The following is a 17,806-nucleotide window of genomic DNA, read 5'->3' as shown; positions in this document are numbered from 1 at the left end:
GGAATTGTAGCATTGCAAAGGACCCCTTGGGGTCATCTAATCCAACCCCCTGCAATGCAGGAATCACAGCTAAAGACGCCCTGACGAGGTGGCTGCCCAGCCGGGGCTTAAAAATCTCCAGTGGAGAAGTGTGCACCAACTTCCAAGTCGCAACTATGCCTACTGGGCTATTTTTGATTTTTTTTAAAAAAGGTAATTGATTATAAAAATTCATTAAGGATAAAAATATTTATATACCACTATATAAAAACATTGCAGTAGTACGTAAAACCATGCAATAAAAACAATATAAAAAAAATTAAAAGCAGAATTCAGCTTACTATTGTGAAAAGATATGGCCTACGTAAGCCTGGCAGAATAGAAAAGTTTTCAGGAGTCGTGTAAATGTTGGCACCAATGTTGCCTGTGAATCTCCAGTGGCAGAGTGTTCCCCAGGACAGTGCCAATGACACCAAAGGCTCAGTTTCTTATTGTTGTCAAATGAGCCTCGCCAACTTGGGGAACGACCGGTGATGCTCCTGCAGATGATCCCAGTGATCACGCTGGGGTACCAGGGTTCAGGCACTCCCTGATGTATCCTGGACCTATGGTAAGTTGTTTGAGGCTTTGTGAAGTAGTGCAAGGGAGAAGAGAAGCGGACACGGAGCAATGGTTCCAAACTACAGGAAAAAAGATTCCACCTAAACATTAGGAAGAACTTCCTGACAGTAAGAGCTGTTCGACAGTGGAATTTGCTGCCAAGGAGTGTGGTGGAGTCTCCTTCTTTGGAGGTCTTTAAGCAGAGGCTTGACAACCATATGTCAGGAGTGCTCTGATGGTGTTTCCTGCTTGGCAGGGGGTTGGACTCGATGGCCCTTGGGGTCTCTTCCAACTCTATGATTCTAGGATTCTAAGGGGCTTGAACCTGGCTCAGCAGCCAGTGCAGATGCTCAGCTACGGAGTTGTGCCACTTCTTAAGGCCCATTCAAACTTCCTTTTGCACCGTGCTTTCTTTTTCTTTCCCCCAAAGATTTCTATTAAAGTTTTCACAATACAATAAAATAGTATCTAGAGCAAATAAAATCAAAAAGACAAGAAAGAGGAGAGACAGAAGAACAAGAAAAGAAAGGAAATAGAAAAAGAATAGGTGGGGGCATAGTAATGATCATAATGAAACATAAAACTTAAAAGTTCTGAGTGGCTTTCCCCCCTTTCCCCCTGGGAAAACCTGCTCTTTAATGCTGAATCGGAACAGACAGCAATTTGCAGAAGACTCAAATTGCTGTTTGTTGCACTTCAGCTTTAAAGAGTGAGTTTTCTCAGGGAAAGCTCTGGGGTGGAAAGACACAGAGCTTTAAAGCACAGACGTGTGCCTGGAAAGCGCTGAGCAAAAGGGCAAGCGTGGACTAAATGAAAAAGTCCAAGGGAGACAGGGGAGTTGCTCCTTTATCATTTTGGCTGTCCTTTTCTAAACCTTCTCCAACTGCACATGATCCTTCTTGAGCTGAGGCCACCATAATGCAAGGAGGGGAGCAGATATTTCTGGCCCAAACCTGCCAGGCTTTCAGCTTCATGGAAGCAAACATATGGGAAGACGGAGACACTGGGACTGATGTGTGGTGGCCCCATGAGGCCTAGGGAGTGCCTTGCAGCTCCTGCATGGGGCAGGGGGTTGGACCAGAGGACCTCCTGGCACAGCCTCCCTCTGCTGCTGGACACATTCAGGGGGAGGAACAGAGGGCACACTTGATAGCAACATCCTCCCGCGTTGCTGTCCTTCCCCAGCAGACAAGATGGCGAAGTAGGGGATGGGGGGGGCTGGCTCACTCCAGGGGGGCTTTGAGGGTCGCAGGAGAAAGGCGGGTGAGGGGGGGGGAGGACCCAGCAGAACAGGGGTTTTCAGTGGGGGGGGTGTCCCTCAGAAGGTGGCGGACCCTCCTTCCCTGGAGGGTTTTGAGAAGCAGAGGCCAGGCGGCCCCCTGTCAGGGATTTCTCAGCTGTCACTCAGACTCGAGGACCCTTAGAGGGCCCCTCTGTGAATTTCCAAATGACCCACATTTATGCCCTCCAGATGTGGCCCTCCAGAGTACAGTGTTTTTTGTAGTTCTCCAAAGTCTGGGATTCTCCAAAGCCAGCTGCTGCCATCTCCCCCCTCCTCCCAATATGCAGGGGGCTATTTAGGTTTAGGTTTCCCCTCCCACCTCCCTGGCTTCCGCCCTCCTTTTCCCCCAGTTAAGCCCAAACCGGCCCCCCAGTCATCTTGGTCCCCACACTCCTGCGCTTCCCTGGAAGGGGGTTCTGTTGGTCACACTCCGTTTTCCTTCTGAAGAACAAAATGACTAAACATCTCTGCCCCGCCTCTGACTCCCTCTTCCCATCCTCATTTTCTTTCTGTTTCTCACGGGAAATGCATTATTTGGGGAATCTTAAGTGACATGACACAGCAATATATTTATGAGGCTGATAAGGAATTTTGGACCTTTTAAAAAAGAAGAAGAAAAAGAAGAAGCCCTTAACCCTTGCTTGGCTCCTTCCACACAATCTCTTCCTCTCTCTAAGGAACACAGAGAAAAACTTCAGGTTCCTGGATTTGGGGGGGGGGAAAGAAGTGATGCTTCTTTCAGGAACCCTTAATAGTTTATTGCAATCATCACGGAGTGGAGCTGTTCATTGCAGGATAAACAAAGAGTCTTATGGCACCTTAAAGTCTAACAAATTTATTATAGCATAAAGTTTTGTGGCATCCCTCTCACTTCATCAGACACGTGAAATCTTGTCCTGAGTTGCAAGTATATGGTTGGTGGGTTATAAATATGAAGGTCAGAAGGAAATTTAATGTGGGTAAGTGCAGACACAGTGATATTAAGTACCTAATTAACAGAGGCAACCCACAAAACAGTTGTTGATAACAGGGACATCCCCAGCATCGGTAAGTCAAGTAGCATACAAAATGTGCTAAAATCCTTTGTTTTGGTTCATTCCACAAGTGACAGAACTGAATCCCTGGATATATTATAATTCATCTTTCTCAGTTCCTAACATTGCATCTGGTCCCTGTTATAGAAGTGTGACCAATGAAAGGAGGATTGAAAAAGGAAGCTGTTAAGAACATGAGAAGAGCCAGCCGATAATTACCGCCCAGTCAGTCTGACATCAATACCAGGGAAGATTCTGGAGCAGATCATTAAGCAAACAGTCTGTGAGCACCTAGAAAGGAATGCTGTGATCACCAATAGTCAGCATGGATTTCTGAAAAATAAGTCATGTCAGACTGACCTGATCTCATTTTTTGACAGAATTACAACCCTGGTAGATGAAGGGAACACAGTGGATGTAGCCTACCTTGATTTCAGCAAGGCATTTGACAAAGTGCCCCATGATATTCTTGTAAAGAAGCTGGTAAAATGCAGTCTTGACTATGCTACCACTCAGTGGATTTGTAACTGGCTGACTGACCGAACCCAAAGGGTGCTCATCAATGGTTCCTCTTCATCCTGGAGAAGAGTGACTAGTGGGGTCCCACAGGGTTCTGTCTTGGGCCCGGTCTTATTCAACATCTTTATCAATGATGGACTCAAGGGCATACTGATCAAATTTGCAAGTGACACCAAACTGGGAGGGGTGGCTAACACCCTAGAGGACAGGATCACACTTCAAAACGACCTTGACAGATTAGAGAACTGGGCCAAAACAAACAAGAGTCTAGGAGTCTTGGTTGACCACAAACTAGACATGAGCCAACAGTGTGACGCGGCAGCTAAAAAAGCCAATGCAATTCTGGGCTGCATCAATAGGAGTATAGCATCTAGATCAAGGGAAGTAATAGTGCCACTGTATTCTGCTCTGGTCAGACCTCACCTGGAGTACTGTGTCCAGTTCTGGGCACCACAGTTCAAGGACACTGACAAACTGGAACGTGTCCAGAGGAGGGCAACCAAAATGGTCAAAGGCCTGGAAACGATGCCTTATGAGGAACGGCTAAGGGAGCTGGGCATGTTTAGCCTGGAGAAGAGGAGGTTAAGGGGTGATATGATAGCCATGTTCCAATATATAAAAGGATGTCAGATAGAGGAGGGAGAAAGGTTGTTTTCTGCTGCTCCAGAGAAGCGGACACGGAGCAATGGTTCCAAACTACAAGAAAAAAGATTCCACCTAACCTAAACATTAGGAAGAACTTCCTGACAGTAAGAGCTGTTTGACAGTGGAATTTGCTGCCAAGGAGTGTGGTGGAGTCTCCTTCTTTGGAGGTCTTTAAGCAGAGGCTTGACAACCATATGTCAGGAGTGCTCTGATGGTGTTTCCTGCTTGGCAGGGGGTTGGACTCGATGGCCCTTGTGGTCTCTTCCAACTCTATGATTCTATGATTCAGATCCAGCCCAGCAGCATCTTCTCACTGGGGGCAACCAGATGTCCTAGGACACTCTCCCGCAGGAGCTGAGCACGAGAGCAACTCTCTCCAGCAAGTGGGATTCAGAAGCCTTGCTGCCTCGACTGTAGAAGGAGAGCACAGCCATTTTGACTAGTAACCTTATCCTCTGTGATCCCCCCCCCGCCCCGTCCTCTAAAACAGGCTTCCTCAACCTTGGCCCTCCAGATGTTTTTCGCCTACAACTCCCATGATCCCTAGCTAGCAGGACCAGTGGTCAGGGATCATGGGAATTGTAGTCTCAAAACATCTGGAAGGCCAAGGTTGAGGAAGCCTGCTCTAAAAGAGCCATCCCAGTTGATGGCCATCACTGTCTCCTGTGGCAGTGAGTTCCACAGTGTAACTATGTGCTACACGAAAAAGCCCTTCCTCTTCTCTGTCCTGAATCTGAGGGCATTCAAGATTTATGGGATGTCCCTGGGTTCTGAGAGAGGAAGAAATACTTTTCTCTGTCGTCTTTCTCCATGCACGCGTCATTTTATTATGTCACCTCTGGGAAGAATGTTCTCTGGGGAGATGATTTTAATCCCACCAACCATCACCCCCCCCTTCCTAACTCCTCAGCTGCTTGCCTTGATAAACAAACCCCCCCCTCTGGCCCGGGCTTTGCTGGGAACTTTCCCCTTGGAGGGATGCACAGACGGAGCAAAACTTTATCCAGCCTCCTTTCCTCTCCTTCCCTCCCAGCTTGGAGGGCGGCTGCCTGCGGGAGAAAGGGGGAGGGAAAGGAGAGCCGCATGTGGGGGGCTGCCCTCCCCTTCCTTCCCTCCCTCCCTCCCTCCCTCCCTCCCTGTCCCCACATGAAACCAGACTTAATGCAAAAAAGCTGGCCAGGCACAGAAGCGGCCAAGCTCGGAGGAGGAAGGGGCTGCGCTCAGCAGCAGAGCAGGCAGCCAGGTCAGCAGAAGACAGCAAAGTTTCCTCTCCCGTGAGTAAATGCCCGCAACTCCCCCCCCCCTCGCCCTAAACCTTGGGGGCCCATCGCCACCCCACCTTTTCTCAACTCCCGCTGACTTCTGGCAGGCTTGCAACTGCTGCTCAGCCTTTTGGGGCGGGCAGGATGGGGCCCCACAAAAGCCTCGCCTGCTTGGGAACGGGGTGGCTCAAGGGGGACGGAGCAACCCCCCTGTAAGAAAAGGGTGCCGTCTTGGGGGCTTTTAGTTTGGAGAAAAGGCGAAGAAGATGCAATAGAAGTTCATAAAAGTATACGTGGCCTGGACAAAGCAGACAGAGGGAAAATTCCTCCCTCTCTCAGAACACTAGAATTTGGGGGCAGCCCAGGAAGCTGAACGCTGGAAGCTTCAGGACAGATAAAAGGAATCTATGCAGCTCAGAGTTAAGCCATGGAACTTGGTGCCACAGGAGGCAGGGCGTCCGCCAACCTGGATGTCTTTAAAAGAGGACCGAATAAGTTCACGGGGGAGGAGAGGCCAATGCTGGCTGCTGGCCAGACCACTATGCGCTGCCTCCACAACTGGAAGCAGCAATGCTTCTGAAGGCCAGAAGGGGAGACGGGGCTCTTGTGCTTGGATCCTGCTTGCAGGTTTCCCATTGAGGCATCTGGTAGGGCACTGTGAGAACAGGGTGCTGGGCTAGATGGGTCCCACTTGGCCTGATCCAGCAGCCAGGCTCTTCTGATGTTCCTGTGAAGAGGCAGAAGGACCCGGTAATCAATTCTGTCCTAGATGAACCCGTTCTGCTTCTGCCTTGCGCACTGAAGATGAGGCTGCTATTCCCTAGGAAAACTCAAAATTTAGGGGCAGCTCCCTGGGAAATTCTCCTGCACTGTTGAAATGAACTTTGTGTGTGTGTATATGCAGGAGAACTTCCCAGAGGTCTGTTCCCCAAGACCCTGGCTATGAAGCAGAGATTCCTCAACACAACCTGGGGTTTGTGCTTTCCTTGGGATTTGTGGCACACATGGGGGTTTGTGGTCATGCAGTGGCGGGGCTGCAGGGGGAAGAAACACGCAGAGCATTCTGCACATGCTCAGAGGTGTTAATCATTATTACTATTTCTTGTATTTATAACCCACATTTTCCTCCAAGAAGCTCAAGGTAGCCTATATAGTTCTCCCTCTCCTCGTTTAATCCCCCCAACCACCCTGTGAGGTAGGTGGGGTTGAGGGGCAGTGGCTGGCACCCAAGGTCACCCAGGGAGCTTCATGGCTGAGTGGGGGATTTGAACCCTAGTCTCCCAGGTCCTAGTAATCCAGCCCTCTAACCGCTACACCACACTGGCTCTTCATATGTCCTGGGGTCTGCTCTCAGCACTGAAAATGGGTAATGGGGGAGGGGGGCTGAGCTGAAGCCCACCTTCCTTAGCTACCTCTTTGGCCTCCACACCAAAAACATCCATACAACAGGAGTGGAGGCAGTGGCGTAGTGTGGGTTGTCAGCACCCGGGGCAAGGCAAGTGATTTGCGCCCCCTAACCCGTGGATTTGCGCCCCCTAACCCGTGGATTTGCCCTAACCCCAGAAGTTGCGCCCGGTGCGGCCGGCCCCCCCTGCACCCCCCACGCTACGCCACTGAGTGGAGGAGAATCACAGCTGCTCCTCCTGCCATGGTTCCCTGCCCTGTGGCCAGCAAGTTAGATTCAGGCTCAGGCGTGTGCAGCATGGCTCTGCCAATCCTTCCCCACACTGCGGATTCCTGTGGCAAAATCAGAACATGGGCGTAATCAGGCAGGATTTGCATGTAAGCCTCACTCCAAATCCACCAGACCTTCTAGGTATTTTGTTCAGGGGTTACCAACCGACTATCGGGAGGGTGCTGAGGGCACCAGTCCCAGGTGGCCTGCCATGGGGTGATCTAGAGAGACATAGGAGCACAGGAAGTGGCCTTCTACTGCCACCCCCGGCCACCGACAGCCTTGGGCTTGCCATGGAACGCCAGCCGTGTCCTGCGGGGGCTGATTGTAGCGTTCACATAATCTTGATTTCACAGAATCACAGAGTATAGAGTTGGAAGGGACCCTATGGGTCATCTAGCACTGGTCCCATTTGTAGTCAGGTGAAGGACAGGCCCAACCACCATTGCAACCCAGGAGTCTCTTGACTTGGTGGTGTTAGTGGTGCCAATGGAGCAGCATGTGACCCCAGATTTCTCCTGTGGTGGTTTGTTTTGCTTCTTTAGAGGATTTGATATCTGTACAAAGACCACATTGTTGTTGGCATCCATCTGTCACCTTTGGGGGTGAAGTCAAACCACTGGAAGGCTGAAGCACCTGCTGTGGCTTGTAGAGATCAATATGGGAGAGACATGTTTTGTTGCAGCTGGGGCAGATGAAGGCATCCGGTAGTGCTGCTGCAGATGCACCAGGGCGTTTTCTCTCTCTGAGCTCCAGCACCCATTGAAGCAGGCGGACCGTGGCGGGTCAGCACTTATTGACTGGGGCGGCCCAGCTTAAGGCAGGCCCAGCTGACCAGTGAGAGACAATGATCTCTCCCACCGATGGAAGCAACCTGTAGCCCTTGTTTTTGCTGTGTTAGCAGCACCAAAGTGACTTCCCCAGGGTGCAGGCCTGGGCAGTGTGTCTGGAGGGTCTGGGCTGCCCAGACTTGCTGATGGGGTCCAAAGGAAAGCAGAGCAATACATTTGGCACCAACTTGGCCAAAGGAGCTGCCAGAAGGAGGCGTACAAGGGCACCATCCACAGTGGCTTCAAATATGAACATAAAGATGAAAAAAACCACCACACCACAGACAAATATAAAGCAGAAGAATCTGAAACTACAAAACAGAAGCAAATAAAGCAGTTAATTAGCTCTTCATTGCTATTTAATGTGTCATTTTAATTAACTTGTGCGTTACTTACTCTGCACCATCTTAATATTTCTGAATCAAAGGCAGTATATAAATATTTCTGAATCATAGGTAGTATATATTCTATTGATGTTAATGTGGGGTAGTTTGCTTTTTTAAATGTTACTGCCTTTTAAATTACCGGTATTATTATTATTATTATTATTATTATTATTATTATTATTAAATTTATATGATTGAATTGTTAAAGGAGTAGCACAGACTTTGGTGCAATCAAATCAACAGTATTATTTGGTAGATCAGCTGCTTTAAGATTGTGGGATGCCTTTGAAGAATAACAACCTGATGAAAACAAAATTGAATTAAAAGCTTGCATTATGCAGCTGGCTATCTGAGAAGGTTTGTGCTCAGAGTCCAGAGGAAGGTCCTGTCTGCTGATTTAATTGCCAGTTGATTTTCTCCAGCTCAGAAGAGATGGGGCAGTTCTCAGATTACACAGCTTTTAAAACTAGAGGGGATTTAGGGGATATTTTATGCATCTAGGGAGGAGGAGGAAGAAAGGAGGCAGAAGGATGGGGGAGACTGTGTGCATTTAGAGTTTGAAGAATTTCAGACCCTCCAAATGTCCCTGTTTTCCAGGGAAAGCCCCAGATTTGATTTGATCCCGGAATGTCACGCTTTTCCTTAGGACGTTCCTGTTTTCATTGGAGAAATGTTGGAGGGTATGGAGTTATCCAACCCCTGAGCCGTCTGAAGCCAGTCCTGTATAGGGAAGGGTTTTTTCTTTAATGTTTTATTATGTTTTTATGTATGTTGGAAGCTTTCCAGAGTGGCTCGGGCAACCCAGTCAGATGTGTGGGGTATAAATAGGAAAGAAACCATGGTGGAATGGGACGTTCCTATTTCCATCACAGAAATGTATGGAATTTGGCCTGTCACTGGGATCTGGAGAGAGGCTGCAGGCCAGATATGGCTGATCCATTTGATGGGATCCTGCTGACCCTGGTTCTCAAGGGAGGGTGCAAGAACTCTCTTTCCTTGGAGGTTTCCAAGCAGAGGTTGGATGGTCATCTGTCATGGATGCTTTGGCTGAGACTCCTGCATTGCAGGGGGTTGGGCTAGAGGACCCCCTTTCCCCCGCATTTCTGGCAAGCACAAAAGTTCTGGATTCCTGCTGAAGTGTTGCAAGGATGGAGCTCAAATTGGGTTTCATGGTGGGGAGGATATTGACAGCTTAGCCTTGGTAGATCCACAGAGCTTCCATGCCCAAAGGCAGTCTACCTCTGAATACCAAGGGCTGTAGAGAAACAATTACAGAGGGCCCTTGTGTCAGTGCCCTGCCTGGATTTTGTGGATCAGGGGCTAACTTGCTCCTAAGGAGAGAAGAGCCGATGAAGGGGTCAGGGAGAGATGATAAAGGAGAAATCCTTTTCTTGAAGTATCATCTGGGTGGAATGTTCCTTTCCAGTGGAAGTAAGAAGCCTAAATATCTGTTGCAAAGGACACATCCCCATATACGGATTTCAAAAGTCTTTGTAATTTGCATTGGATGAAACATCCTTGGAGAGACTGGTCATCAGCTGTGAGCCAGATGGAAACTCCTTGTTCAGAGGCAAGGCAGCTTGGAAGGCCAGATTCTGAGGACACACAACAGCGGGTGTCTGCCACCTTCATGCCCTGCTGGTGAGCTTCTCGGACACATCTGGGCTGGTCTCCATTGGACTAGATGAGCTCTGGGCCTGATCAGCTGCAGGGCTCTTTTGAGGCTACACATTACCAGATGATTCATCCAGGGACCTCTGGCTGTTCCAGATGCTGAGGCTGCACACTGGGTTTCAGTTAGCAGTTTTTCAGGAAGTTAATGTCTCCAAACTTGGCAAAGGTTCTGGGCACGTTGCATTTGAGTCAAGGGGAAACTGCTTGCATCAGGCACAGCTCCTTTCAGCAGGAACATCTGGGCTCTGAATATGTTGCTTAGAAAAAGGAGCAGAGGAGAAGAAAATTCTGGAGGAGCATGTTAGTTTCCAGACATGTGCAGAGTGGCACCTCCTGACTGCCAGGCTGGCACTTGGGATTTGGGGTGCAGCACCGAGGGCAGAAGGCAGAGCTCCAAAGAAGGCAAAGTGGGTGGGGGGAGGAAGCCCTCTTTGTTTTCCACATTAAAAACTGGGTGTGTGTCACTGGAGAGTCAGAACAGAAACAGCAGCATTTAAACATCTGTCTAGATCTACTGACAGATCCAACAGCTGGTGAAGTAAACCTTGAGTTGGATCAGCCGGGGCTGCATGCCTGAGTCTGCGCTCTTTGGTCTGTGTAACAGTTTCCATTGCAAACCTCAAATCTCAGGAATTTACCCACCAACCAGTGTGGTGTGCTCAGGCCAGGATCTGATCAGAGATTTATTAGAACTCCTAAACCAGTAAGCTCCCAACTCTGCATGTTGAGAAATAAATGAATTTAGACCATCCAAACATCTCTGTCGGCCCAAAGCCCCCCCCCCCCCCTCACTGTATGCTCCCCTCCTGACAAGGGGGGCATTTCTGATCTCCTTCTGCCTCGGACTCTTGACTGGATGGCATTAGGATCGTTCAATCACTCCTGACTGTACGGACAGACCAGAAATAGCCTCCTTCAGAGGAGGCTGCCTGCCTGAGCCGCTCTTCTGGGCTGACACATACAGAGTTGGCTTCTGCAGAGCTATGAGTCACGGTCATATCCCTGGTCTTAATCCACCTAGCCCAGTCTTGTCTACTCTGACTGGCAGCTCCTCTCCACCACCTGCTCCCTGAGATGCTGCTGGGAGATGAACCTGGGACCTTCCGCTTGTGCAGCAGGTGTTCTGCCATTGAGCTATGACCTCTCAATGGAACAGGCGGTGGGCAAGTCGTCTGAGGGCAACTCTCTTGGAGAAAACTTAGCCTTTCACACCAGAAGGAAACCTTTTCCATTTTAATTCAGAAAAAGAGTTTGCTTTGATTTTCTGTAACTTTGGGAAAGGTCACTTCATTAGCGAAAATGAGAGGAGGCAAAACTATTTTGCATCTCATTTTGGGGGGAGGGTTGCAGGGGGACCACCACTATCCCAGGCGGTGGAGAGTGACTTTTAAATTTGGCTTTGGGGGAGGCAGTGGATCAAATGAGAAGCAAGAAGATTCCAACTAAATATTAGGAAGAACCTCCTGAGGGTATGAGCGGAATGAAGTGCCTCGGAAGGTGATGGGCTCCCTTCATTGGAGGCTTATAAGTAGAGTAGGATAGCTGCCAGGGATTCTTTTGCTGCAATTTTCGCATTGCAGAGGGTTGGGCTAGATGTCCCTTGGGGTCCCTTCCAACTCTGCAGTTCTACAATTCCATTAGCCAACAAGAGTGAGAGGAGTGGGGAAGAAGTAACATACCTTGTCCATGAACTGTGTATGTATGGAAGAAGCCCTACCTCTAGCTGGGCCTGAAACTTCACTGAATGTGTCGATTTCGTGGGATTTCATTGGCTATTTTTGCTTATGTCCACATCTCAGTTTGAGGTAGGGATTCACCAGAGCTTAAGCCCAGAACTAGTTGTCAAATATGTGAAGTCATTAGGACAGATGAGAGACCCACTGAGCATGTGCAAAGAGGCTCACCATTAACTTTAGCAAGCCCCCCACCCCCATGGAAGAAGTTCCTCCAGGTCTAAGAATGGGACTTAGCTCATTTGTGCATGGGACACGGGTGGCGCTGTGGGTAAAACCTCAGCGCCTAGGACTTGCCGATTGCCAGGTCGGCGGTTTGAATCCCCGCGGCGGGGTGTGCTCCCGTCGTTCGGTCCCAGCGCCTGCCAACCGCAGTTCGAAAGCACCTCCGGGTGCAAGTAGATAAATAGGGACCGCTTACCAGCGGGAAGGTAAACGGCGTTCCGTGTGCTGCGCTGGCTCGCCAGATGCAGCTTGTTACGCTGGCCACGTGACCCGGAAGTGTCTGCGGACAGTGCTGGCTCCTGACCTATAGAGTGACTGGCCCGAATGGGCAGGGGTACCTTTACCTTTACCTTGACCATTTGCGCATGCTACACATCTAAGAATAACCATTCCTTTGTGTTTGTTTGTTTGTTTGTTTGTTTGTTTGTGTGTGTGTGTTTGTTGTTTTTTCCAAAGAACTAGCCACAACCAACCACTGACATGGCCATCCTGATGGACACCTGCCTGCTTGTTATGCTGATGGTGCCCTTGTGTGCCTCAAGATCCATACACAAAGCAGGGCTTGAAGACAACGGTGGCAGCGGAGAGAGCGAGGGGGCATCCTCCATCCCACCCCCTGCAAGCGTGACACTAGGTGCAAACCCCACCTTGAATGACCTCATTGTGAATGGGACTTCAACATCCCTCAACATATTGGACGGGATTGTGGACTTCTTCCAGAAGTACATGCTCTTGATCATTGTGGTCGGCTCCTTGGTCTTCCTCTTCCTTTTCATTGTGTGTGCCGCCGTCATCGTCCGGCAGAAACACAAGGCTTCGGCCTACTATCCATCATCTTTTCCAAAGAAGAAGTACGTGGACCAGAACGACAAGTCAGGAGGGGCCAAGGCCTTCACCGAAGTGCCAGAGAAGCTGTCTGATGCCGACCAGGAAGAGCCCATTGACTCCACTAAGCAGCTGCAGGCAGATATTTTAGCCGCTGCACAGAACCTCAAATCCCCAGCCAAGGCTGCCACGATGAACGGGGAGAGTGCCAAAATGGAGGACACGGCAACCAACGTCAAGAAGGAAGGGACAAAGATGATGGAAGAGGCTGAGAAGGAAGAGAAAGCCACTCCAGAAGAAGAGGATGGTCCAGCAGAGGAGGCTGAGACTCCAGCCCTGCCAAACTCGGTAGATGAGGAAATCAATGGTGAAGATGTGAAGGATCAACAGGTGGAAGAAGAAACTCACCCAGCATCTCCAGAAGAGCCCAAGGAATCACCAGGGCCTGATAATTCCACAGGACAAGTCTCAGAAAGTGAGGCAGATGAGCCGGGGGCTTCACCCCCTGATAGTACTTGCACCTCAGGAGACTAGGACACAGGGACTCCATTGCTTGGCTTTCCATCTGCTGGCTATCGTGTTGAAAAGCTGATCATACTGAACCTGTGATGGACTTTACTTTTACTCTGTGGGCAACACCAGGCCCTTCAGTAGATGACATTTCCCACCTCCATTTTAGAGATGCCCCATTAGCAGTAGCATACTGAGGTTTGCCTTAACAGTCTCTTCATTGAATGACTCAGCCACTCTCCTCTGACGCAAGTACAATGTATTATTTAGTAGGTGAGGATGACTGGAGGAGATCCAGCACTGAGCGCTGACTGAGATCCAAATATAGGACTGAAACCACTGTTGGGTTTAAACCTATTTTGAAACACGTTTTTGTGAATAGATATGGTAGAACCTGTGGTTCAGGCCCAGTTCTGGATGAGGTTTTTTTAGCAGTCCCCAATAATAGTAGCTGCCTACCCAATCCCCACTTTCCAGGTGAGTGCCTGGCTGCTCCATATTCTATACTCTCCCTGGGATCAGTAACCCATTCTGGTTTTCTGCCAAAGCTGAATTTACACAGTGCTGATTGGCTGGCCTTTTGGGTAATCAGGAAGCCAATCGCTCCTTTTGAAGCAAGGCTGTGCAACATGCCCATTGGCCAGCCTTTGGGTCAATTACAAAGCCACCGCACCCGCCTTTTTTGGAAGTAGGACTTACCACAGGACTTAGAACTGATTGGTCAGCCTTTCGTGTCAATCACAAAGCCATCTCACTCTTACTTGGAGCCTTTTTTCAGGTGCTGAACAAATTGTTGATAAAAGAACAATGCATGATGCTTTAAAATGTGGCTGGCAAAATGACAATCTGGATTCAGTCTGAAGCTGAGTTTATGTGCCCTTTGAGGAGTGAAGGTGTCTGGGTGGAAGCAGAGCTCACCTCTCAGAACAAATCTCTGCCGCTGTTTACAAGTAGGCCTGTGGCCTGACAATCTTTGTTAGAGGTTCTTGGTCCAAGATTCAGTCCTGAATTTTCAGGGCAGCTCTGCTCCCCAGATCTCTCCTGGATATTTTTTCGTGATGTTAGGTTTTAACTCCCATCCACATGACACAGAAACCTCAGTTGGACTTGATAATGGATGCCACTTCTGACACCAGCCAGAGAGACACCAACTTTGACACCACAGATGCCTTCGTGGTCAATTTCAGTGCTCAAACAATCCTACAGAAGATCCTTGCTCAAGAGAATGGGCTCGGGTCTGGGATGTGCCCAGCTGATTGACTGGCATGCTTAAAGTTTCACAAACATTCAGGCATTTATATTATTACAAGAATTTTGGGGTGGAGAGGACATCAATCATGTGCAAGAGAAGCACACCAGAACTGACCTTTCATGCCACTTGAACCCCGAAACATTTGTATCATCAGCAAAGGATCTTAAGATAATTTTGAATTTATAATATCTGCAGAAACAGCATATATCTGGGAAACTCAAAAAATCTGCCTAAAATGCCAGTAATGTTGGCTGGACATTTTTACACTTTCTACCAGCTCTGACAGGGTTCGGGGGAGGTAAACTAATTTGTTTTAAAACTCACTTTTGTACTTTTGTGAAGGACTTTTGAGGGGCTTTGTTGTTTCCATTTGGGATTCTGAGACGTTTTCTTCTCTGGCCTGCTCAGGAAAGAGAGGAATACTTTTAGCAAACGTTACAGCTGGACCAAGAAACTCTTTATCTTTATATGTGACAAGCCTTGAAGAATTTGAGCGGAGGGTTTTATTGTGGGACGACCATTTTCGCCAAGCTTCTTCACAAAGGTTCTGATAATATTTATGACTGTGGCCATTCCTCAGAACACAAGATAATAGGGAAGCCCTCTCTGAAGTCAACAAAAGCCAACAAAAAAAATTGATGGTTATGCTCTCTTTAAGAACAGGGATTTGTCAGTCCTGGCTGGTGGCCCCTCATTTTCAGCTGTGGCTGTGTGCCATGGAGGGGCTTGGGGAACTAGGTTGGGATCATGGAATTGTAAAGTTGGAAGGGACCCCCAAAGGCCATCTAGTCCAACCCCCTGCAATGCATTAGTGATGTTTGCCCTGCCCGCTTTCTGGCTGGCTGTGTCCAGCCTCCATTTAAATTTCCCAATATGCTTCCAAATACCAGGTGCTGGAAGCCACCAAAGAGGCGTGTGCTCTTGTGATGGTCTTCTATCGCACAATACCACGCACACCATTCTCCTGGGGTGCTGTGGAGAATTAGAACCCTGGAGCCCCTTGCATTCAAACCCAGGAGGACCCAACAACCCGGGTAGGCCGCCCCCTCATCCTTTCTTGTTCAACAAGCACCAGGGATTGGGTGGTTTTTAGGTGAACAGCTTCCGGGATCCCATTGCATGACCAGTGGGAGCAAAGGCAATATGAGGGGCCAGAGGTCCTTGGCTGATTAAGATTCTGGGGGTCAAGGGCTACAGGGCCTCAACCAGGAACCTCGGGCCTAGAGTTACTTGGGCAGAAATAATGATTTATCTGGAAGTGCCCGTTCTCTCTGATGGAGAAAGCAACTCTCCCCTTCAGTGGTTATGCCATGTTCTGAAAAACATTTTGTTTAAAACGACACAGGGTAAAAAAAGGCCAAGGCTACTTACTGCACAGAGTTTGGGGCCCTTTTGCAAAACTACTTTGGCATTAAGTGTGGAAGGGGAATGACGACCAGTACAGGGATTCCTAAGAATGGCATCCACCAAAGCTACTCTCTTGGACTCTTCCATGGAAAATGTTGGCAGGCTTCGCAAAACAGTATTCGCTCCCTGGGCAACCGCCGCAGAATATCTGAAATCATTGCCATCTCGTCCAGAAGTCACAGCAGCTGCCCAAAGAGATTCAGAGAAATAAACCAGAGGGGTTATCTCTGCATTTTTATAAACTGAAATCTAACCAATTACTTAATAACCTGAATATTAAACAAATTAATTAAGTAAAGTTGCAGACTGCAATGTATATTCCCTGCCCCTCCTTTCACAACCTCTTTAAACCTTCAGTTACCCATGCACACAAATATACATTCCTATGCAGACCTATGTTCCATTTTTCAGTTATTTGTTTTTTTCTGTGTGCTGCTCTGTGGTAAACTGCTTTTGAAACAGAAGTTTAGAAACGTTTTCTTTTTAATCTGCTATAAGTGTGATATGTCTCTGTGTAAGAGCGTCCATTCAGGGGAGGGCGGATATCAGATTCCATTGGACACAAACAAGCCTCCACCTCAAATAGCTTTTCTCTTGAAGGATGCAGGGCCAGCCCTACCATTGAGTAGAGTGAGGCACTTGGGTGTTGTGGATGGGGATCAAAGTGGTGGTTATGTTCTGCATTGATTCCTTCTTTCCATGGGAGGGGCACTTGTGGGTTTTTCTGCATTGGGTGCCAAGTTAACTTGGCCAGCCATGAACACTGAGTGCTTTGACCTGGGCAGTGGAGGGTGGGTGCTACAGCCTATTCTGCTTCAGACAGCAAAATATTTTGGGCTAGCCTTGGGGAAGTGATTAGAACGAGAGTTGCCAGGTCCAGAGCATCCCTTATGCAGAGACTTCAGGGCTGTGGTCAGTGGGCTTTATAAGACTCAGCGACTTCTCTTGTCACATCATGAATCTTTGCACCCAAAAGACATCTCCTGGCACACCCTGTTTCCTCCTCACACTACAGCCTCTGTCCTCCTCAGTAGGGAGTCACCCACCACCCCCACTTGTCTCTGCCGCCTCTGAGGAGCAGCAGGGATCATTCTAAACACTGCATGCTCCAAAGCCACCTCGGTGTATTCATAGGTTTGCAACTGCAGTTCTTGCTCCTCTGGCCCAGAATCAGAAAATAGATTGCTAGCAGGGTAGGAGTTTAGGGCCTCTCATCTGGACATATTTCTCCCAATCCCTGTATTTGGACCAATATAATGAATTTCCCCATATTGCTTATTGGAGATTATCTGGATATTATTAGGATAGGTTATAAAGGCAGGAGCCTTATGGCTTGAGTACTTCCTTCTCCTTCAACTTGCCTTCTCCAGACTGCAATTCCCTTTCTCTGAGATCATTTCCTTGGAAGGTAGCAAGTGGGTTATCTGCGTACTCATCCACAATCAGTAGCCTTGGATGTGAAGGGTCAAGAATGGAAAATGACTCCTCCAAGTCCATCTCCCCCCATCTCTTCCTACTCTGGAGTCATTCTGTGCACTGTACCTTCCACAGCCCCCTCGGTGTATTCTGAGGTCACCAACTGCTGTCCTAGCTCCTCTGGTCCAGAATCGGTGTCCAAGGTGAGAGCATGGAATTGTTTTTGCAGCTCCAATGATACAACATGGTTCCTGACAGTCCTACTTTGGTGTGCCACATTCCTCCAGGGGTTCATCTCCTGCAACGGGCAATCTTCCTCCTCCTTACAGGCACCTCACCTGTGTTGCTGCTCCAGCACATTCCACTCAGCTCTGTCAAGAAACTCCGCATCTTGTCCTGTAGCTGGAAATGTGGCTAGGCAGGCCTCAAGTTGTTGCACCTTCTCTTCCAATGAGGCATCCTGTGCACACTTGCTACAAGTGTACTTTTGCATGCTCTCTGGCAGGAAGACCAACATGGTGCAGGTGCTGCAGGCCCTCGCCCTCCATGTCT

At 48.7% G+C, this 17,806-nt stretch overlaps 1 protein-coding gene across 2 annotated transcripts; it reads left to right on the top strand.

The window, feature by feature from the left end:
* The first annotated feature begins 5,197 nt into the window (after positions 1 to 5,197).
* TMEM119 (transmembrane protein 119) lies at positions 5,198 to 16,136 on the top strand. Of its 2 annotated transcripts, none has more exons than XM_081837156.1 (2): positions 5,198 to 5,333; positions 12,301 to 16,136. In XM_081837156.1, exon 2 carries the CDS (start codon positions 12,325 to 12,327, stop codon positions 13,201 to 13,203), a length of 879 nt encoding a protein of 292 aa, XP_081693282.1. In that variant the 5' UTR covers positions 5,198 to 5,333; positions 12,301 to 12,324; the 3' UTR covers positions 13,204 to 16,136. The 2 variants fall into 2 exon arrangements, with proteins under 2 accessions (XP_081693282.1, XP_081693283.1); XM_081837157.1 differs by lacking the exon at positions 5,198 to 5,333 and adding an exon at positions 8,455 to 9,853.
* Positions 16,137 to 17,806: the final 1,670 nt, after the last annotated feature.

Source organism: Podarcis erhardii (assembly GCF_964252035.2).
Source record: "Podarcis erhardii genome assembly, chromosome: 13".
NCBI classification, from domain to species: domain Eukaryota; kingdom Metazoa; phylum Chordata; class Lepidosauria; order Squamata; family Lacertidae; genus Podarcis; species Podarcis erhardii.
This window is presented reverse-complemented; position numbering and strand designations above follow the sequence as displayed.

What these genes read in the sequence shown, in the direction of transcription:
- TMEM119 (XM_081837156.1), top strand. Translation starts at nt 12,325, where the DNA reads ATGGCCATCCTGATGGACACCTGCCTGCTTGTTATGCTGATGGTGCCC.